This window comes from Heterodontus francisci, chromosome 39 (assembly GCF_036365525.1).
Source record: "Heterodontus francisci isolate sHetFra1 chromosome 39, sHetFra1.hap1, whole genome shotgun sequence".
Lineage (NCBI taxonomy): Eukaryota > Metazoa > Chordata > Chondrichthyes > Heterodontiformes > Heterodontidae > Heterodontus > Heterodontus francisci.
In genome coordinates, this window is record NC_090409.1 from 34,264,852 (window position 1) to 34,288,321 (window position 23,470).

General features: G+C 40.6%; 2 protein-coding genes across 3 annotated transcripts in view; one reads left to right on the forward strand and one right to left on the reverse strand.

Annotated features, from left to right (window-relative positions):
* Positions 1-23,470, reverse strand: part of LOC137352710 (carcinoembryonic antigen-related cell adhesion molecule 5-like) — a 721,824-nt gene that overhangs the window by 360,036 nt on the left and 338,318 nt on the right. The window lies entirely within an intron of this gene.
* LOC137352906 (uncharacterized) overlaps positions 1-23,470 on the forward strand; it is a 227,969-nt gene that overhangs the window by 169,507 nt on the left and 34,992 nt on the right. Inside the window, exons 25-41 of the mRNA XM_068018751.1 lie at positions 1,025-1,303; positions 3,319-3,400; positions 3,565-3,636; positions 5,461-5,535; positions 6,728-6,808; positions 7,837-7,917; positions 10,999-11,064; positions 12,202-12,264; positions 12,874-12,954; positions 13,871-13,951; positions 14,427-14,479; positions 15,150-15,209; positions 16,207-16,266; positions 19,003-19,040; positions 19,913-20,008; positions 20,098-20,195; positions 20,315-20,330. Coding sequence (XP_067874852.1) covers positions 1,025-1,303; positions 3,319-3,400; positions 3,565-3,636; positions 5,461-5,535; positions 6,728-6,808; positions 7,837-7,917; positions 10,999-11,064; positions 12,202-12,264; positions 12,874-12,954; positions 13,871-13,951; positions 14,427-14,479; positions 15,150-15,209; positions 16,207-16,266; positions 19,003-19,040; positions 19,913-20,008; positions 20,098-20,195; positions 20,315-20,330 — 1,382 coding nt within the window. The remainder of the gene's footprint in view (positions 1-1,024; positions 1,304-3,318; positions 3,401-3,564; positions 3,637-5,460; positions 5,536-6,727; positions 6,809-7,836; positions 7,918-10,998; positions 11,065-12,201; positions 12,265-12,873; positions 12,955-13,870; positions 13,952-14,426; positions 14,480-15,149; positions 15,210-16,206; positions 16,267-19,002; positions 19,041-19,912; positions 20,009-20,097; positions 20,196-20,314; positions 20,331-23,470) is intronic.

Here is a 23,470-nt window from a genome sequence, read left to right on the forward strand (position 1 = left end):
AAGAGGTGGGGCTAATTTTACAGCACATTTAGAAAGCTGACACACAGGCACAATGGGCAAAATAGCCTCCTTCGATGCTGTATGGTTCCTTGACATGGATCTGTTTGAGTAGCTGCATCTACCTGCATCTGCCCTGTCTATCCCTTTAAATATTTTGTAGATTTCAATCTTTGTAGGTTACCATCCTGACTTGGAACTAGATCACTGTTCCTTCACTGTCGCTGGGTCAAAGTCCTGGAATTCCCTTCCTAACAGCACTATGGGTGTACCTACCCCACATGGACTGCAGCAGTTCAAGAAGGCAGGTCACCACCACCTTCTCAAGGGCAATTAGGGATGGGCAATAAATGCTGGCCTGGCCAGCGACACCCACATCCCATGAATGAATAAAAAAAATGAGATCACCTCTCATTCTTCAAACTCGAGAGAATACAGGCCCAGTTTCCCCAATCTCTCTTGGACAGTCCCACCATCCCGGGAACAAGTCTGGTGAATCTTCAATGCACTCCCTCTATGGCAATAATATCCTTCCTGAGGTAAAGGGACCAAAACTGCACACAGTACTCCAAATGCAGTCTAAACAAGGTTCTATACAATTGAAGCAAGACTTCACTACTCCTGTACTCAAATCCTGTTGCAATAAAGGCTAACATACTATTAGCATTCCTAATTGCTTGTTGCACCTGCATGTTAGCTTTCAGTGACTTATTGCCAAGGACACCCAGGTCCCGTTGTATATCTACACTTTCTAATCTCTTACCATTTCAGAATTACTCTGCACATCTAATCCTCCTACCAAAAGGGATAACCTCACATTTTTCCACATTATATTTCATCTGCCACATTCTTGCCCACTCAGTAAGTCTTTCCAAATCTGCTTGAAGCCAGTTTGCATCTTCCTCACAGTACACATTCCCACCTAGTTTTGTGTCATTCATGAACTTGGAAATACTACAATAGATGGAGCTGTTTTATTTCTATCCAAGGCTGGTTGTTAATTCTTCATTTCCAATTCTATTCACAGAACCAATCTCCTCTGTATATATTACATCCAATGGTTCAAACCCAGTGCGAGAGAATGACACAGTTTGGCTGACCTGTAATGTACTTGGAAATTATAACCAAATAATTTGGTCTTTCAATGGGACAGATGTCGAAAGCAATGAGAGGATAATATTTTCCTCAGAAAATGCTACGTTGATGATACTTGGTGTTAAAGCAAGCAATTCCGGTGAATACCAATGTATTGCACGCAACCCTGTGAGTGAAAAAGCAAGTGAGCCCTACTTCTTGCACATTAGCTGTGAGTATAGTGGATTCACATCTATTCATATTGAACAATTACATTCTGTATTTTGTCTGATAACAGTCTGTGAGCATCCTGGGACACTTTACTATGTTAAAGCATTATTCTAGAAATGCAAATGGACAACTCTAGGTGTAAGACGATTAGTTAGATTTATTTCCTCTACCTTTACCTCAAATTTTTGTGCCATAACTTGCTGGAAGTGCGGGCTGAAGATGGTATAAGCTGGAGGAGGTTACAGTAATAGGAGCTGGGGGCGGTTACTGAGATAGGGAGGCCAACCTCCTCTTTCCAATGAAATCACAAGAGAACGCTCCTCTTTTCAATAAAATGATAGAAAATACAACAACTACGACCGCAACGAAACCTCTCCTCCTTCCACTTTCAGAAACTCGCGGCGACGGTTGATGCATGCGTGAATGCCTGATGGTGTTGCAGTACATGTAAAGCACATGGGCCTAGGCCGACCAGGCGTGTTACACGATGACATAAGTGTTACGCAATGACGTTTTCCACGCATGCACCAACCAGTTCTGGCTAGACCCTGCAGAGAGCAGGCGACCATTTGCGCATGTGTGCATCTTGGCGCAGTCTGATGATGTCAGTGGGCCGCTGCGTTGTCAGGAATCACTTTGGTAGATTACGGCACTTGAGGTGCATATGCAGACTCCATTGAATTCTCTCATTGTTAAACGTAGTTAACACTCAATTACCAGACTTAATTTTCTGCAGTGACTTTAATTGACAATTAAGGTGCAAATATTGCAAGTTTTTAGAAATACCTGTGAGGTGAAGGACAAGGTACAATTTGTGGAAAGCAAATTGCAGAGTGACATAAATCAACCAGCAAGTTCTGGAAATTTGCAATTCAGAGCACCTCAATCACTGAACTTGTTGGCCGAATTGCACATTAATAACGGTTCACGTCATTAACACGCCATTATTTTTCCCAACAAGGATTTAGCCCATTATTTTGCAATATTTCCATAATAATTCCCATGGTCAATTGATGTTTTATGCGCATAAGATGGTGACAGAACTTAATGAAAGTTACTCCATAGCACTGCATTTTGGCCAACTCCGCGGTTACATCATTACAGGTCATGGTTTATGTTCAGGGCTTCCATTCTAAATGTTGCATTGCTCAAGGGACCGGTTTCAGTGTTGACTTAAAAAAAAGACTCAAAATGGTGACAACAGAAGGTTGAACAGGAAACAGAAGCAGGCACCAGCTTTTCAATGATGTGACTTGATACATATGGTCCAAGCAGCATCAAATGACTCGATCAGAAATAATATGAATGTGTTGAAAATCTCTTAACTTTCCTTGTTTAGCTGCAGTCAGTCTGACCTCTGATGATTGACAAAAGGAAGCTATTTTAATGGTTGTTACATACTGAATCATTTAGTACCATTTAAAACAAAAACCCTTTCATCATTAAAAGAGTAAGATTCCACCAACAGCAACACATCAGTGACCAGATGATCTGTTTTAGAGATGTCGCTCGGATGGACGGGTAAATATTGATCAGGATAGCTGGAGAACATCCCTGCTTTTCTTTGAATATTGCCATGGAATCTTTTGCCTTCACTGGAGAGAGCAGGTGGGACCTGGGTTTGATATCTTACTTGGTAGGTTGCATTTCTGTCAGTGTAGCACTCCCTCAGTCCTGCACTGTAATGTCATCTCAGTTTAAGTGCTCAGTTTGCTGGAGTTGAGCTCAAACTCCTGACTTCTTGACTCAGAGTGCTATCACTGAGAAAGCTTCTCTTAAAGGAGATATGATCCATTCGACTAGATTACCATGCAGGTGATGAAAATGTCATTCGTGAGGGAAGAATTCTTTTGTCCTTGAAAATTTCATTTCAAATGGTCTTTTTATGATTCTACCAGAGAGTAAAAAACACATTATGATATTACTACAAAGAGCTGAACAAATTCCTAGTCTTGAGTCCACTTGGAGGGACATAATACCTCCAACTGTAATGCAGTGAACAACATTCTTTTCCAGATCCTTCAGATCAGGAAGACCGTAATGATAGCATGCTCATATGGGTTATAATTCCGGCTATACTCGTACCTTTTCTGATGACGTAAGTAACCCTAGCCTGCATCATTTTATCTTGTCTGATTTAGCTGTGATATCTGCTTAAAGAAAGGCTGGCAACAGTTTCAAATAAATGTATAATGTGTATAATTATGTTCATCCTTTGACCATGGGAAATGTAGTTAAGTTGCATCATTCTGATTTTTGCAGATTCTGTGCAATCCTTACCAGGATCAGGATAAACTGTTGTGATGGACAAGGCTCCTGCTCCTTTTTCAGCAGGTGAGAGTCCAGTTTCTTTACAAGGTGGCTGTAGGTTTTCAGTCTGTCACTGGTGTGTAAAACTGGCACTGTGGGTTGACCATGTGTTTTGGAACCAGCCCAGTTTTTCTTTACAGTTTTTCTAACAGGTGGTTGGCCCACAAAGAGTCATTTTAAATTTGAGAGTGTTAGCTGGGCTGTGCTGAACGGCCTCGGCCTAATTTTTTTTCTCTTTCCATTGATTTTGATGGGAGGGGCACTTGGGCATGTTGTATGGTGGCTAATTCTGTATCACCCCCAGTGAGTTTTATGCCCAGGGGGCAAGTTAAAAATATACCCCAGGTTTTCCTCCATCTGCTAGGTGCACCAAAACGCACCTTGGCGGTGGGGGGTGGGTGGGAGCTTTAATTTAATCATTGACAAAAGTTAAAAGTACATTCCTCTTCAATATAAACATATTGGATAGTTTTGCTGCACCAAGTACACAGAGAAAATAAGCTGTCACAAAATATTGGGGTTTACCATTGCCTGTAACTGACTTCGAATACAGATTTCCATAAAATAGCAACAGAAGAATGTCCTATCAACTGTTAAATGTTAGTAATTTGCATAGAATTTATATCCCAGAAACAGGCCATTCAGCCTGACCACTCCGTGCCGGTATTTATGCTCGACAGGAGACTTCTCACAATATTCCTTCTCACAATCAGCACAATCTCATGCATTTATCTAAAATCCTCTTAAATGCATTTTCCTGCCCAAGTGGGTCCTATTCTAGACCATCATGTCTTCATCTTTATTCTGTCACTGATTTTGATCATAGAATTGCTGTGAAAGTATATAAATATTTTGCAAATTGACCTTCTTCCCCACCATCCCCCCCCCCCCCCCACCCCCCACCCCCCACCCACCAAGTCTCTTTCTAACCATCATGTAAATGAACATTGGTTGGGCCACAGTCAGGGACCTGTGCACAGTTCTGGTCTCCATATTCGAAAAAGGATATCAAGGCATTGGAAAAGGTGCAGAAACAATTTACAAGGATGATGCCAGAACTAAACATTATAACTATCAGGGAAGTCTGAAAAGGCTGGAGCTCTCTTTGGAAAAGAAAAGACCTCTATTAGAAGTGTCTGCAAAATTATTAAGGGATTTGATGTTTCCACTTGTAGAGGAATCTAATACCAGGGGTCATAAATATAAGGTCATCAAGAATAAATCCAATAGGTGATTCAATGGAAATGTATTTATCGAGAGTAGTGAGAATGTGGAATTCACTACCACATGGAGTAGTTGAGGTGAATAACATTGATGCATTTAGCGGGAAGCATGAGGCAGAAAGTAATGGAAGGTTAGGGGTATGATGAAGGGTGAGAGAAGGATCATAAACACAGGCACAGAACAATATGTAAATATAAAATCAGTTTCCTTTGTCTGCATCCTAATAATTCAGTTCCTTGGTAAGATATCAATTGACCCTACATTAGATCGGGTGTTTTTTTCTCTCTGGTAGGCTGCTCCAGGACTACTTTAGGGGTTGAGAAAACCTGTTCTTCCAGATGTCATACTGATGTTAATCACTTCTGACCAAATGCAACAAATCTTCCCCTCCACCCCTAAAGTTTGACTCCCTCCCTCATTAGATGATGGGCAATCAATAGTATCCACTTTTGTATACACATCTATAGGAATCGTTATTTATATGGCCAATACTCTGTCAAATAGAATAATTCCTGTACTATTAACCTTTGTCATCAAATATAAATAGTAGACAATTCACTTTCAGTACAAATGATCGGAATTATCTAAACAGGTATTGCATAATTTACATTGTTTCTCTAACAGATACATCTTTTATTTCTGGGTGTCATGCTGCAATAATGATGCTTTGGAGGACATCAGTGACAACCAAGAAACTGGGTAAGATGACCTCCCTGTGAGAAACAAGGGCATTCTATCTGAGAATAGGGTTAGAGTATTCTACAAGCTTAAAATCCACGCAAACAGATATTCCACTCACATCAGTCCGACACTGGCGAGGTAAAGCTTGAAGTATGGTGTGGTCTGAAGCCTGAAACAAGCACTGAGAGATTTTCTGGAGGGCAGAATGTTTTACTGCTTCAGTGTGACACCACAGAAAGCTTGCTGCCCAGGGTAAAACAGATGACAGATCCTGTTGGCAGGTGGTGGGGGGATTGCAAAATGTTGGGAATACTTGTTCCCAGTCAGGCAGCAGCATCTTCTCCTTAACAAGACAGTTAAACAGGTAATGTAAACCTTATTCTGTCTGTCTGACTGGAACACAAAGTGATCTCTGATTCATAGCCGCAATGTAAATACACCTTCAATGTGAAATTTGTGTATAAAATGTGTTCTTTTTTTTGGTCCAAACCTCATGATTTGGAGAGTAACTGTCTCATTCTTGGAATTCTAAGCTTCTGTTGGTGTCCATTACTGTGTTTACTTTGTTTCTGGATCCTTCAGTGATTATTGTGCTCTTTGGACACTCCAGTATCTTTTGTTTTGTTTATTTAAATATGCTCTGTATGTTTCATTTCCCATATTTTACACTGCCGTCTGTTAGAGCCCCTCTTTTCCTCCTCCACCACCACCACGTTATCTCTTTATTCCAACATCCATGTGAATTTGCACTTACTGTCACTTTGCTATTCTCACTATTTCTGAGTTTTCTTTTGGTCACGGGTGCAATCTTCTGCATCTGCTTCTATCCATCCAATCAATCCATCCCTCCCCTTGAACCTCTTCAAATTCTCCTCCAGTTCTTTTTATGGCTTTCCGTTCTGCTGTATAACATTCACTTGTCTTTCATTCTGCACCTCGAAAGTTAATTAAATGTCTGCTTTCCTTGTTCGCCCCTGTTCATCTTGTACGTATTACTTTAAAGTAAGGAAATTGTCTGGCTATTAGAGGACGTAATAGCCAGCATAAAATGAATTTTTGGTTGTCATGTTCTGTAATATTGACGATATTAAATAGAAAGATTTGCGACACAGAGGGAGGCCATTCAGCCCATTGTGCCCATGCCCTTTTTCTCAATTTGTCAAAGATCCAGTATGTAGAATATCAGGATGTTTGTTTCTCTATTTTACAGCAATCTTGCAGGTACCTGGATAGCATGCTGCTCTAGTAGATCAGAGAAAGGGTGTGATTCACCTTGCATGGAGGAACCCAGGTAATAGCCTATTAACAGAGAGAATCATTACAATGAAAGGAAGGGAGAATTGAACCCCCTTCTGCATATGCAGAGATTACTAAAGAATTTATTCTGTAGTCTGAATGTTCCCACCCCTTAATATATTTTGCCACTCTACCATGTTTTCACCCATCGACATAAATTCGTTTATATAATAAAAGCAAAATACTGCAGATGCTGGAAATCTGAAATAAAAGAATAAAAAAATGGAAGCAATCAGGAGATCAAGCAGCATCTGTGGAGAGAGCAACAGAGTGAAGGTAACAAATCAGGGATCTAATGGCCATCAACTTGAAATGTTGACTTTGTTTCTTTTTCCACATCTGCTTGCTGGCATGCTGAGTGCTTCCAGCATTTTCTATTATTGGTTCATTTATATAAAGCATTGTTATATTTCAGTTGTACATGGTGCCCTGCACAGGTGGCAGTCACCATGCACAAACTGCAAATTTTGCCGAGTGGAGTTTTTGATTATCTTGAGAGACGTAGCCAACTATTGTTTAACGAATGTAATTTGTGCCTTAGTTTTTTTTTCTCTTGGAGACCAATCCACACACCCACTATTTGTTGTCTTTCCAAGATTAGAATGGCTGCTTTCAATCTGTAGAATGCAGTCCCCTGCATTTCTCTAACATTTGATAAAGTTTGTTAATAGCCTTGCATGCACTAGAATATCTCAGTGAATAATCACCAGTCACATCCACATCCTTTCCCTTTCCCAGTTTTATTACTGGGCATGTCGTTTTGATCATGCAAATTTGCTGTTTCTTGTTCATATATGAAATCCCACGACAATTTACACATTCCAATCTGCCCTATGTAATGATCTGCTGAATTAGTCTGGATATTTTTGAATGCTATTTATCTCTCCTTCACACCTACCCTGTGGCCAATTGCTGGAGCAAATATTGTAACATTACAAGTATTTTCTGTAACATTGCAAGTATTTTCTGTATGGCAACGGTTGGAGAACTACTGCTGTGCACTGACCATCCATTCATACGCAGGACCCTGAGTGGCCTTTCGATGTCATGCTGCAGCAGTGTTTCACGAAACAAGAGTGAATTGCAGGATGAAACTAAAACAGAGTAAGTCTTAACTTTGGAGAAGAAATGTAGAATTTGATTTAATTTAAACTGCAAGAGCCACAACTAAACCAAATTGCTTGCAGTGGACCTGCCTGCAAAAGTTACTTTCCTGTCCAATCCCCTTCTTTTGTTTCATTGTTAAATCAAAAAGGGTGTTTGCATCAAAAGGCCTGTGCCAGTGTTTCTAATCCAGATGAGCCTGCCCAACATTAATTACCTTTACCCACTCTGCTCAAAGCCTCCTCTTAATTGTATCACTTTTATCTGCTTCAACCATTCCATGTGGCACTGAGTTCCGGTCTTACCACTCTGAAGAAATTCCTTCTAAATTCTTTATTCAACCTGTTAGTGACTACCTTTTATATTTATGATCCCTAGTTTTGGATTTTCCAGCAAGCAGGAACATTTTCTCTATATATCCCCTCTCAAACTCCTTCATGATTTTGAAGGCCTCTATCTGCTCAGCCTTCTCTTTTCTAGAGAAAAGAAACCCAGCCTGTTGAGTCTTTCCTGATGGATACAACTTCTCAGTTCTGGTATCATCATTGTAATTTCCTTTTTGCAGGTTCTCCAGTGCCTCTGTATCCTTTTTTGTAATGTGGAGACCAGAACTGTACACAGTACTTTGACATACCTAGTTTCTAAACAAGTTGAACATGACTTCTCTACTTTTCAATTTTATGCCATTAGAAACAAACCCCGGGCTTGTCTTCCTATAGTATTTTGTTATTACCCAAACACCCCATTTGGTTTCATCTGAAAATTTCAACATCATACTTGCCAACCCAAGTCCAGCTCATTTATATGTAAGGAAGGCAACAGTGGGGTCTCAGTTTAACATCTCTTCTAAAAGACCTCAGCACTGATCTTTTCCAGTACTGCACTGAAATGTGAGTCTAGATTATGGGCTGAAGTGCTAGAACGGGGTTTGAACCTGCAACCTCATGAGTCCAAGGACTTTCGACAGAGCCAAGATGACACTATAATCACAGTCCATGACCAATAGCCTACAAATTGCTGTTGAGCATCTTTGGTTATTTTACTAATTTGCCACTGCCAAATGTATTCATCAAAAAAGTTGTGCATCTGATCTTGCACCCTGTTCTTCAAAGTAACTTACAGATGGTTTCACAGAATCATACAGCACATATGGAGGCCATTCGGCCCATTATGCCTGTGCTGCCTCTGTGAAAGAGCTGTTTAATAAGTCCCACAGCCCTGCTGTTTCTTCATAGCCTACATTTTCTTCCCTTATCGAGTGTATATTCAATTCCCTTTTGAAAGTTACTATGGAATCATCTTCCACCACCCTTTCAGACAGTGCATTCCAGATCATCATAACATCGCTGTGTTTAAAACAAAAATCTCATACTCTGGTTGTCAATTAACACAAATCTGTGTCCTCTGGTTACTGACTCTCCGGCCAGTGGAAACCATTTCACCTTATTTACTCTATCGAAACCCCTCATAATTTCGAACATCTCAATTTATATCGCTCCTTAACCTTCTTTCCTCTAAGAACAATCCCAGCTTATCTCATCTCTCCACATGACTGTAGTCCCTTACTCCTTGTGCCTTGCTAATAGATCTCCTCTGCACCCTCTCCAAGGCCTTGGAAGCCGTCTTGAAGTGTGGTGCCCAGAATTTGACTTAATGCTGCAGCTGAGGTCTAAGTAGTGATTTATAAAGGGTTTTAATAACTTCCTTGCTTTTATACTCTTGTGCTTCTATTTTTAAAGCCAGGGTCCTGTATGCTTTTTTTGAACAGCCTTATTTTACTTTCAAAGATTCGTGTATGTGAACACTTTTGCAGCTTCCCCATTACAATTAGTACCAGTTAGCTTATGCCGCTGCTCTTTTCATTCCTTGTAAATTGAATCACTTCACACTACTCTGCATTAAATTTAACCTATTCATTTCACTAGTCTATGTCCTGCCAAAGTCTGCTACTATCCTCCTGACTGTTTACTACATTTCTAAGTTTTGTGTCATTTGTAAACCTTGAAATTATGCCTCCCTTACCCAAGTCCAGATTATTAATATATATCAAAAGGATTACAGCTCTAATATCCACCTCTGGGGGCAGCATTGTAAACTTCCCTGCGATGTTTTTTCAAAAAACTTCTAAAAATCTGCATACACAACATCAGTTGCACAATCCTCTTTGTTATTTAGTTGAAGAACTCTATCAAATTTGTCTGTCACAATTTGCCTTTAATAAATCTGTGTGGTTATCTTATTAACTCAAATTACTCGTCACTTGGAAGAATATTTTTCCCAGATTGTGATCCAAAGAAGTTCACCACCACCACCACCGACTTTGGGCCGACCAACATGTAAAAAAAAAATGAAAACTTGCATTTTGCAACCTCAGGATGTTCAAAAGCGTTTTACAGCCAATGAAGTACATTTGAAGTGTTGTCACAGTTGCAATGTAGGAAGTGTACCAGCCAATTTGAGCACAGCAAGATCCCACAGACAGCAATGAGATAAAGACCAGATAATCTGTTCTATAATATGTAGTTGCTCCTCCTCTCCTGTTTGGCACAGGTGTGTAGTGTAACATTTACAGCCCTTCAGTCCTCTAGCACCATCCCATATCCAAGGAGATTTGAAAGATTGTGGGCACCCTTAGTTTGCTCAGTAGCCTAGGATGCATACCAGCCAGATGGGGTGGCATTTTTCCTTAGTACCTGCTCTTTATCTATATTTTGATCCTATTCAATTTCTCTGCTACCTCCTCCTTTACCGAGGCATTGACAGTGTACTCTTCTTTTGTGAAGACAGATGCAAAGTATTCATTTAGAACCTCATCCATGCCTTCTTCCTTCACAAGAAGATTCATTTTGGTCCCTAATTGGTAGTACAGTTCCTTTGGCTATCTTTTTACTCTGTGTTTATATAAAAGACTTTAATGTTCCATTTTACATTACCTGCTAGTCTTTCCTCGCATACTTTCTTTGCCCCTCTTGTTTCATTTTTCACTTCTTCCTCTGCATGATTTTTCTACTACATTATGAACCTAACATTTATCATAAGCCTTGGTTTTCTGACATGACCAGCTGTGGCTTTATTTTCCAGAAATCACTGTGGCGCCTTGCTGTCCTGCTGTAGCGGCAGGTCACCAGATGAATCGGGGTGGATAAGGTAAAAGTTAAGATTTCATGGGGTTGGAGGCATGCTCATTTCTGTACAACTTTTCAATTCTTATGTTCGACAGACTGGCCAATGACAGCTGGTCAAATTGCATCACCAAATATGCTTTTCCTTGTAGCCTGTATGTATTTGGGTAACGCATGTAAAAACGATTGGTTCCTTGTGATTCTGCAGTATTTCCCCTAGGTACATTGGGGGTGAACTTCAACTTTGGTTGGGACACAAAGTGGGCAGTAGCAGAAGGGCAATCCATTATACCACAATGTGTAATTGTATCCCTGTTATTTGTTTATAAGCATGGGGTCCACAGAATTGAACAGGAAGACCGAGCTGGGTTCGGTTAATATTTGGTAGTCTGTTGAAAGTAATTCAGATTTTCCTGCTCAACCCAGATGTCAAAGGATGCTGAATAATTATTTGAGTCTAAAATTTGCTGGAAAGAGGAATACACTTCCACTAGTGCTAGCTTCTTTTTCCCAGCATAACATTTCCAAACAGCATTATTAACAGGTGGACCTTAACAATAAATGTGGGGTGAGCTATTGAGCTGTATAGTAGTGGTGAGGGGTATCCCAGCCAAATCCCGCCTTGTCCTCAGAGATTCCACCTCAGTGATGCACTTGCAGCAGAGAGTCACTGGACAGTGTTCAAGAATGGAAATTCTGGCCAATTTCACCATCTCTACCCCTGACCCAGAGGCCCTCAGGCCAGTTGTCCTCCCTTTGCTGCTGCCCTAACTGAGCAAAGAGGGGGAATGAAACATTGGGCCTTCCCTGTTCTGGAGTTCAAATTTCTGACTGGATTAATTCACTTGTCTGTTGGACCAGCATTGGAAGTATTTTAAATGTATTTGGCACGAATGACACTTGACACTGAATTAATTCATGAAGCATCCTGAACAAAACCTACACAGCTCTGTTTCCTAATATTCCACTTCCCTTAGGAATTTAATCATGTAAAAGCATTTTATATATATATATATATATATATATATATATATTTTATACAGATTGTATAACACTGATTTCAAATGGTTGACTTTATTCAACTTGTGTTTATAACATCTGTGACTGCTTCTCAAAACTAGCTATACTTAGATCTTCACTAAAACCTGTGTTTGCTCTGAAGGCATTGCTGTTGTACGTGGATTTCATGCTGCAAAAGTGGATTAAAGGGCAATGTTGAAGCCAGGTCAGTGGATGCTAATGCCCGAGAGCATTGTTTATGAGCTCACATTGATGGTTAAGATTCCACTGTGTGATATCAGTGACTGAGTTTCCTATGAAATTCTTCCTAGCAAAGTCTATTCATTTTAATTACAATAATACTTCCAATAAAAACAGTTTTCCTGTGCTTTAAGTTGTTCCTTATTAAAATCTGAACCATTAGACATAAATCTCATTATATTCAGTTATGATGCTGGGCTATTTCTAAAATTTCTTGCCTTCCTTTTTTGAATTTTTATGATTTGATTCAGTGCCACATTGATTCTAGATAAGTTACAGCTCACCTGTCTTTATTTTGGGCTGCTTCATGTTGTTTTTCAATAAACTGTTACTTATTTCAGGAATATAATCACCCTACTACTAATTCCAGTTTTTAAAAAATTCGTTCATGGCTGTAGGCATTGGTGATAAAGTCGGCATTTATTATCCATCCCTAATTGTCCTCGAAGATTGTGGTGAGCTGCCTTCTTGAACAGCAGCAATTTGTATAATGTCAGTATAAGGATAATATTCATATAAAAAGTCCCGAACATTAATCAACTCAATTCAGTACTATTTTCTTTTTTACTTACAGCAATTACCGTGGGATATGGATGTCATGTTGTGACCGTGGATTACAAAAGGACGAGCAATCACAGGAACACAATCGAATCAGGTAAGTCCCTCCCTTCCCCTGGCAATACATGACATGAACGGCAAGACTTGGAATTTCGTGATGTCTGAACAGGATTACTGTGCTGAAAGTGTCTGCACCTTGTATATCTTCAAACGTGCATCATTCCTCCTCACTCTTTTACTGGATTGGTGAAGGTATCTCTGGGAAGTTAGAGGTGGGCGGTGGGGGTACGGAAAGAGCACCTGAGCAGTGGGGTGAGTTGGGCACCATGAATGGTTTTTTATGGTCTGAAGAGAATGTGCTCGTCTCCCACCCCCCCCCCCCCCCCCCCCCCCCCCCCCCACCACCGCTTGGAACTGAGCAACATGCTGTATCAGCCTTAACCTTTTCATAACCTACTGGTTTTACTGGAGTTGATCTTTATCTTTCTAATCTCCATTGCTCATTTCACTAGTTCCCTGCCAGTGTTTCTGCTCTCTCTAAAACAAAAGCAAAATACTGTGTTCTGAAGAAAGGTGATCGACTGGAAACATTAACTCTGTTTCACTCTCCACAGATGCTGCCCGACATGCTGTGTTTCCAGCATTTTCTGTTTTATGTCTGTTCTCCCTGTTGATTTAAACTTTATCACCTATGTGGTACGTTTCTTGACTGCTCATTCTACTTTTTCTGTGCTCTCATTTTGCTTTCCTCTCCCTGTGCGCGCATCTCTCTCTCTCTCTCTCCTGTTTTCTGTAATTCAAGAATAAGCTTCAATGACTTGGATACAATTTGTGTACCGATCCACCTGTGGACATTCTCTGCTTATATTATATATTTCAATATTTCAATCTCTGCATAAACATGTCACTGAAAACAACATTTTTTTTCAGTTCCTCAATTTAATGAGACTGCTTAGACAGGAAGAGTGGGAGCAATGCAGATGTATTTTAGAATTCTTTGTCTTTCGTTACAGAGAGCTCTGTGATTGCTGGATAGCATGCTGCAACAAGAGGTCAGAGGAGTCCATAGGAATATATACTAATCCTATAACCAGGTGAAAATCTTAAACCTTTGTACAAGCAAAGTTAGCCTACCTAAAAATCCAAAGGAGCTGGATTTCAATGATCACATTAAAGTTAGTTTATTGCATTCTGTCAGTTTATCAATCCAAGAAAATTACATCAAGAATTTGGTCTGGGGCATAGCTATGTAATGGTGCCAATATATTTCATACTTAACTAGTTGGGATGTGACTGGGTACATACAGACAGATCTGTCATTCCATCTTCTGTCAGTTTTGAGACCATCCTTCATTTAAATGTAGTACCAGTTACCTCTGTCTGTCTATTTCAAGGATTGATCTGTATGAGTCAGTCACAAATTATTGGCTAATTTTCTCTGTCACCCAAAAATCTGTTGAGTCCACTAAGGCCCTAGTCAGAATAACATAGCAATATACCCATCTAATAACAATGAAAATGCACACTTTCAAACTCTTGAATCTTTTTGACATTTTTACTTTTATTTAGCACCACAGGGCAACAACAATCGAGTAAGTTCAGCTGGACATCAACAGCTAATGGTAAGTTTAAAAATGTATGATACTCATGCAACTGTAGTGAACTTGTGATGTACTTGAAGGTTTGTTTAAATCAGAGGTTCTCGACCAGGGGCTGAGGCCCCCTTAGACTGTCAACCTCAGAGCCAGTTTACTAACTGCAGTACAACTCTACCAACCTCAGCAACAGTCTACAAACTTGGGCATCACGGAGCCAGGATGTGCTCGTGTGCTTATCGAAGATCCCTCCAAGTCCTGACAGGATTGTTGCTCAACACCAGCAACAAATTTCACATTAAGGAAGTAAAACAATAACAATAATAAATATGTCTTTAACTGTATAATTTGTATGCAGGAAAAAATAGTTACTACAGGAATTTTTGAAACACTGGAGGGTGATCTCTGAAGCAAACACATTGTGAACCCTGATTTAAGTGATGTTTGCATATGTAGAAGATTGAATATCCTTTCTGTCCTTCTCTCAAACATAACGGAAAAATGAGAATGCAGTTCTAATTGCTTGTGCTGTACATTGTTAATGCAGTGATAGTTGCTGAAGGTGCGTTTTCAAACCAATTAGTGAATGAATATTCAATCAGACACTTGGGAGTAGCAACATGGATTTAAAAAAATGCAGGGAACTAAATGTCTGGACATTTGTGTCTGAAAGTTAAGCTCTTTCCTTTTTACATAGCCCCTGCAGCAGGAGAGCCAGCACGAAGAGACATTAATAAGGAGCATCCTGTAACTAAATGCAAGTACAGTTTTAAGCATATTTTCAAAGTGTTTTGTTTTGTACTGAATTTCCATCAAGCATGCACATAAGCTTACTAACTGTAATTTAATGGAAACAGCCCATTGAGATACAAGAATTGCAATGCTACCAAGCTCCATTCCATAGTAACTCCTGGCACTGTGCTGGATAAAGTTATACTGAAGTTGTAGACTGTCACTAAGGTCAGTAAAGCACCAATAGAGCTGATAGAGTGCTGATGAGACTGGTGGTGTAGACAGTCGTGCCAGTTCTCACTTCTCCTCTTGTCCATTACTAATGAACTGAATGGAGCCCCCACAGTGAGATGGGACACCGTCTCCTTAACTGCATGACCAGTGGAAATAATACTGCTATGAGATGATTTTGGTAAAATGTATTTTATCTTTAAAATCAAAGATTTATTATTTTATCAAGTGAAATTATTGAAACTTGTGTGATTGAATGCAGCTTTGGTTACTTTCTTAAGAGTTGTACATATAATGAGTAGTTGGCTACTATTGGTCTGTTGGCTTTGGCTCAATGGTGGAACTCTCTTTTGATTCCAAAGGCTGCAGGTTCATGCCCCACTCCAGATACTTCAGCTCATAAGCTAGGCTGACACTTCCGTGCAGTAGTGAGAGAGTGCTGCACTGTCTGAGGTGCTGTTAAACTGTCTGTTATCTCATATGGGTATTAAATGTCCCACAGCACTATTGGAAGAAGAGGAGGGAAATTCTCATCACACCCTGGCCAATATTTATTCTTAAAAACAACAATGGAAAGAGTCATCAATCATTTGCTTTTCTCTCTCCTCTCTTTTTATGGGTGAATCACATCTATTGCAATGGTACTGCCACAGCAACAGATCATTAAAGAAATTACAGTTGTTTAGAATTACCAAAACATTCCTTGGAAATGATGTTTTGTGATAGTACTTCAACGTACTTTTGACTTTCATGTTTTTAGCTCCAGTTTAAACTCTTGTCTCTTAATGCAGCAACTGCAAAGGAATTCCCAGTATATGCAGTAGTTAATAAGGAAAAAAAGATGGGAAATGGTACGTACGTTTGAAGTGCATGGTTAATGTCCAGAGCCTTGTTTATTGCTGCCCATGTGCATAGACATTGAAATTTCTCTGTGCAATCACAAGGGTAAGAACGTGTAATGTGTTTCACAGCTATTGTAATCGAGATATTAACTTGTTTCAATGTAAGAGCCTAGGCCTTATATTTATAACAGAGAACAAAGGAATTCATCCACATTACCTTTGGGAATCGGGAAGCATTTACGCACAACTGTCCCTCAGGCGATGAAGTGTGTTATGTAGAGTACACCCAGTATTCTCTCAGGGTAGTCTCAAACCTTTGTATCGAGCTCCCCTGATGGCCCAGTGGGTGTATTTAGTCCCAAAGGGTGGCACTTAGTTGCAATACTGAGAAAGTCCCAGCTTTGTTTCTTGTCTACGCTGCGTTAACTGAGTATGCACAAATTCAATCTCATTTATTATCAAGCCTATCTCCTGTGATGTGTGATTCTCTACTGATATCAGAGCAGTTTGTGCTGTGTTGCGCTGCATCACTTTATACAGAATAGTCTCTTGAATTTCATTGCTGAGGCTCATAAATGGAAAATGGCCATTGGGGTCTTTTACTGCAGGACAACTTGAGAAAGGAAGGAAAGAGTTTGGGTTGATATATTGGTGAAAATGTCGGACAAAAATATTGGATGCCTAACTGTGATCGGTGTCTAATAGTTGAAGAAATGCCACGGGCAGTGATTTTTAATGAATTTGGATTGGGAGGGTTTTCATCCAAACTTCAGGCAGTAGCTTTGTACTGAATATACTATTTCAGTAAAGCTGAAGCACGCAATTTCAGTTGCCACCAGAGATATAGCAAATACTGACATGTCATTACAGATTTTTTTTAAATTCTTTCATGGGCTGTGAGTGTCACTGGCAAAGCAAAACCAGCATTTGTTGCCCATCCCTAATTGCCCTTAACAATGGAGTTGGCTTGCTTGTGGGTTTGTAGTCACATGTAGGCCAGACCAGCTAAGGATGGCAGAATTCCTTCCATTAGTGATAGTTTCATGGCACCATTCCCAAGACAAGCTTTCAGTTCCAGATTTTATTTAATAATTAATTGAATTTAAATTCCACCACCTGCCTTGGTGGATTTGAACCCCTGTCCCCAGAGCATTAGCCTGGGCCTTAGTCCAGTGACATTACCACTACAACACCATCTCACCTGAAGTTTAATCTGTTTATGAACAAAGCTAATAATGGGTGATGATCTTCTTGCTGGGGGATGGGGATGTGGGAAACAGCACTTCATGCCTGTAGTGCTGAACAGTCTCAATGTAATCAGCATGCCGAGTCAATTGTGATCTCTACTGTACACTGGGCCTCTCTCTAACAGGTCTTGTCTGCATTCTACATTTGTGCTTGTTGGTCTTAATGTGCAACAAGTCCCATTCACCTATTGCCGCCTACTCACATTAGCTCCCGGATAAACAATGCCTTAAGTTTAAAATTCTCATGCTGGCTTTCAAATCCCTTCATGGCCTTGATGCACATCACCCCTCTGCCACCCCCCCCCCCACCCCACCCCCCACCACCTCTGTGATCTCCTCAAGCCCCACAACCCTTTAATATATCTGCGCTCCTCTTGTTCTGGCCTCTCCCTGATTTTAATCACTCCACCATTGGCTGGATCTTCAGTTGTCTAGGTCCCAAGCTCTAGACTACCCTCCCTACAACTCTCTGCCTTTCTATCTCTCTTTCCCCTTTTAAGACACTCATTGAAACCTACCTCTTTGACCAAGCTTTTGGTCACCTGCCCTAATATCTCCTTATGTGGCTCAGTGTCATGTTTTGTTTTATAATGCTCCTGTGAAACACCATGGAACATTTTAACATATGTTAAAGCTGAGAAGTACAATATTACTTGGATTTGACACGACAGGGAGCGTACCTCCAATGTGGTGTCAAACTAGATTTGAAAGGTGCTTATAGGTCACTTTGACCTTCTGAATACTGGGTAAACCCATGTGTTGTCCCTGCTTCATCTGCCCCCTGCCATCCCAAATTGAAATTTAAATGTTTATACAGTGGGACCACTGCTGCATGAACTTTCTTCAGTATTGTGCATAGTTTGGGGCATCTTATTACAGAAAGGATATCGAAGTATTGGAGAAAGTACAATAAAGATTTACAAGGATGATATCAGAACTCAGAGGTTATACCTGTCAGGAAAAAATTGGGGCTCGTTTTTCTAGAAAAGAGTAAAGCGATTGGTGATCTGCTAGAGGTCTTTAAAATTATGAAGGGATTTGATAGGATAGTAGTAGAAATGATGTTTCCACATTTGAGGGAGTACAAAACTAGGGGCTCTAAATATCAGACAATCACCAATCTATCAATAATTCAGGAGAAAATTATTTGCCAAGGGAGTGATGAGAACGTGGAACTTACTACCACATGGTGTGGTTGAGGCAAATGGCATAGATGCATTGAAGGGGAAGCCAGATAAATACATGAGGAAGAAAGGAGTAAAGGTTTTATGTCGAATGGGTGAGATAAAGTAAAGTGGGAGGAGACTATGTGGAGCATGAACACTGACATAGACTTGATGGGCAGAATGGCCTATTGCTGTGCTGTAAGATTCTATGGGAGGGAGAAAAAAGGGCATATATATGGGCATTAAACTTTCCAAATGTTCAGTAAGGAGAGTTATATTCAGAGATTAATGAATCCAGTCTGCCTCCTCACTGTTTGTTCTTTATTTCTCAGATACTGTTAACCATGGACAAAATCTACCAATCACAAAGGTAGGGGCTTAAAAACTTTTAAATGTTTTACTGAATACATTTTAAATTTTAAAAAAAAACACTGGTTATTGTGCACATATAGTTGGCAAGTTGCAGGTATTGCAAGTACAGTAAGATTGTACCATGTGTCAGTGTCTGCATTCCCCAATCCCAATCAGTAATAAGTTATCACTAATGGCATGAACTAACCACATTTGTAGTCTTTTTTTTCTAACTGATTTATTATTTCTGAATCCCAGAACATGTGCCGTATAGTAAGAATGCACTCACGTTTTATAATATGGGGTTTCAATTACTCTGTCCTGTTATAGTCTTTGGCTTAGACTAAAATTACAGTGTAATTCTAGAGACCAGATCTGACCCTACTCTGGAAACAAGTAGGCTTGTTTGTGGCACACCATCTGTAATTTGTTAGCGAGATTTTGTTTGAGACATTTCCAACCATCTAGTTTTAATCAGCAGCTGTATGACACAGGAGTAACTGTGGTGAGGCCGAATAAATGGAAGACCAATGCTGTATTTAACTACAGTAAAAGGCCATTATTATGTAGGCATTCTGTGTGTCCGACATCACTCCAGTTAAGCCGACAGCCTGTGCAATGTTTTAACGTCTGTTAACCAGCCATAAGACAGATTTGGGAGGTGGCTGGGGGGGGGAGCGGGGAGGAGGAGAAGGCTCGGTGTCCTGCAGGAATAGGGTTCAGAAGTGCCCAGACTGCCAATACACAACCAGCACTGATGGGCTTAATGCATCCTGGCTTTTTAAAAAAATATGCAGCATTGCTTTATATAACGATGTCAGTCAGATTTTGGATTTCATTGCTGTGCCTTTTATAATACCCAAATATAATGTTGTTCACTTTGCTTTCCAGCCAGTTGAACGTCCCTGCCAGTATGCAGACCTGAAAATTCCAGACGCTGGCTCCAATACCCAGAATGTAACTTTTTCCAAGAGTGAAGTGAATTATTCTTCTCTGAAATTCTAAGCATCTGGACATGTTTGCCAGATTTGCATTATTTGCATATTTTTTGTTAACACTTTTCACTTCTGAATTAGCACAATACTCCAGAACAATGTGAGGTTGATCAAACGCAAAATACTGCGGATGCTGGAAATCTGAAATACAAACATAAAAAGCTGGAAATACTCGGCAGGTCAGGCAGCATCTGTGGAGAAAAAAACAGAGTTAACGTTACAGACTGATGACCTTGCACCAGAAGTTCTGATGAAAAGTCATTGACCTGAAATGTTAACACTGTCTTTCTCTCCACAGATGCTGCCTGACCTGCGTATTTCCAGCATTTTCTTGATATTTGATATGTGAATGTCACTAATATTCATTCATCTGCTTCTGCCACGCCTGAGCCAAGAACACACATCTCCCAGTAGTTTTCCCACCATCTCCACTCAGACCCTCTCTAAGCTCATCCTGTCTGAGTCCCATCTCCTGCTCTGTTGACGTTCTCCCCACCAAACTGCTGACCGTCTAACATCTCTTCCTGCCCCCAATACTAGCTGACATTATAAATCGTTCCTTCTTCACTGGGTACTGTCCCCTGACTTTCAAATCTGTCATTACCACCCGCTCCTTAAGGCATCCACCCTTGACACCCCCTACCCCCTCATCTCATAAACACCCAATCTTTGAACATGTTGTCTCCCACCAAATCCATGCCCGCACACCATTCTTGCACCTTTAGTTTTAAATCTTTCTAAGCAGGTTTCCACCTGTGCTGAAGTACTGAAATGATGCTAATCAATGTCACAAATGAACTCCTGTGTGGCTGTCTGTGATTATTGTCACTTCTCATCCTTCTTGACACTTCTGCAGTCTTTCACATGGTTGACCACACTATCTGCCCCCAGTGCCTATCCTCCACAGTGCAGCTAAGTGTATTTGCTGTTGCCTGGTTATACTCAAAGAGCAGCAGCCAGGAAATCCCATGTAGTGGCTTCCTTTCCTACCTGCGCACTGTTAGCTCAGGAATCCCATCATGATCTATTCTTGGTGCCCTCCTGTTTCATACATGCTGGCCCTCGGTGATATCATCCAAAGACCTGACCTCAGCTTCCATATGCACGCTGACGACACCCAGCTCCATGTCATTGCAACGTGTGTGTGTCTGCCTCTGACTCAGCTAAACTGCAGCTGGAACCCTCAACCATACATTTTCAACCCTCTCCTGATGGCCTCCACCAAACACCACTCTGCCCAAACATCTTCCACCATCTATAAACACCGTCCTTTCCAAACCCGGGCCGCCCATGTCTTAAGCTGCGGCAAGTCCCTTTCGTCCATCAGCCCTGTGTTCGCTGACCTTCATTGACCCCTGGTTCATCAACAGATTGAGTTTAAAAACTCTCATCTTTTGTGTTCAAATCCCTCCATGCTCTTGCACCGCTGACTGCAGCCAATCCTCCAGCAACTCTGTGTTTCTCTCACTCTGGCCTCTTGCACATGCCCTTTCCCTCACTGCTGTCTGCCATGCCTTCAGCTGTCCCAGACTGAAGTCTGGAATTTGGTCCCTAAACTTTGCTATCTCTCTGTCTCTTTTTATGCTCCTCCCTAAAACCTATCTTTTTGACCAAGGTTGTAGTCACTCCTCCTAATGTCTTCTCCTTTGACTTGGTTTTAGTTTGTATCCAATTAGGCTGCTGTAAAGAACCTTGGAATATTTTCCAACTTTAAATCTGTAAGGTAAATGTGGGAGGAGGATAGAGGGAGGGTGGAGGAGAAGAATGGAAGAAGGATGATGGAGAAGGACAGCAGCAGATGGTTAGGACACCTCCCAGTCACTTGGGAACTCAGCCTCGCTGGCTGGCACGAAACCAAAACCCAGCAGCTGGAAGGACTCAGCAGGGTGGGCAGGTTCTCATCCGCTCAATAGTTACAACATCTTTTTTTCTGTGTTGTAGTGCAGGAATGAAAATTTCTAGCCTGGCTTCAAAAAGAATGGTCTCAGCCAATCTCAGTGTCGGTTATAGATATAACATTCAAAACAAACCAGTCTTCAGTAAATTCACAGCAACAGCCAATTAATAGAGATGTAAATGCAGGCTGTTCAGTGGATCCAGTTATTTTCAGGGAATCGATCTTTATTTTTTTGAGTAACTGTTTTCATTGGTACAAATTGTGTTCAGTAATAGTACTTGAAGCTGACAGTGTTCTATCTGAACCCTTTGTTTTTCCCCTTACTATATCAATATGTTTTATAGAATGATGGAAATTTGTAGTTATATTGTCAATAAACTGCCCAGGAGTTATACACTGTCCATTATCATGTTACAGAGTAAAGAGTATATTCTACTGCTATGTTAATTCTGGTTTAAATTGTATTTGTTAAAGTATTTTACCATCACCAAGAACAACAAGGACCTCCAGAGCCCCTGATCAAGTTTCTGCAATACCATCTGCTGTGTTGGACTTGAGGAAGGAACTTTTGCTGGAACACCGGGAGAACTAACTCCCTGTATTTCTTCCAAGGCTGTCGTGGGCTCCTTAAAGGGCCTGAGTTTAACCTTAGGATCGCAGTGTTGTTGAGGCTGTGTCATTCTCAGTGTTGCAATGAAGTGTGAGTACAGTTAGGAACACTTGGTCTGGGTGAACACCTGCAAATCTCACTTGGCTGCTCTCAGTTGAGCCAGATAAAGTCACGTGCACTAATGTTCTTTATAACTGTTCAATACAATTGTACCACAGTGTGCATAGATAGTGCCCTTGTGTATTTCTAGTCAAGCCTTTGTGTGGGTTTCTGTATATTGCTGCCAAGCTAATTTGACCTAATTTCAAAAACTGGTGGGCAAAATAGGACAATTAACTTTAAAAAAATCAAACACATTCACTGAAAGTTACATTTTAAATAAATTGCAGATCGTGATATTATTATAAATGATATCCCATCAATTTGAAAATAATTTAATAAAATCTCAATGTGGGTGTCATCTCCATTTATTGCCCTTAAGAAGGTGGTGGTGGGCTGCCTTCTTGAACTGCTACAGTCCATGTGGTGAAGGGAAGTTCCACGATTGTGATACAGCAACTCATTAGAACTTGGTGAAAGAAACAGACAGACAGTTTTCAATCCAGTGATAAGGTACAGTGACATTGAAACAGAGATCGAGGCACAAACTTCTGGTTGGGAGAGGCAGAGTCGCAATATGATTTTCCTGTCTTGTTCCTTAATGTTCTGTTTGCTCCATGTATGGATGTAATCCATGCTCTCATGCAGCAAGACCTGGACAATGTTCAGGCTTGGGCTGATAAATGGTAAGTAATATATGTGTCTCACAAGTGCCAGGTAATGACCATCTCCAACAAGAGAGAATCTAACTAGCTCCCATTGACATTCAATGGTATTACCATCACGGGATTCCCCACCATCATCCTGAGGGAGGCAGTCACCATTGTAATTTGTAAAAATGACTGCAT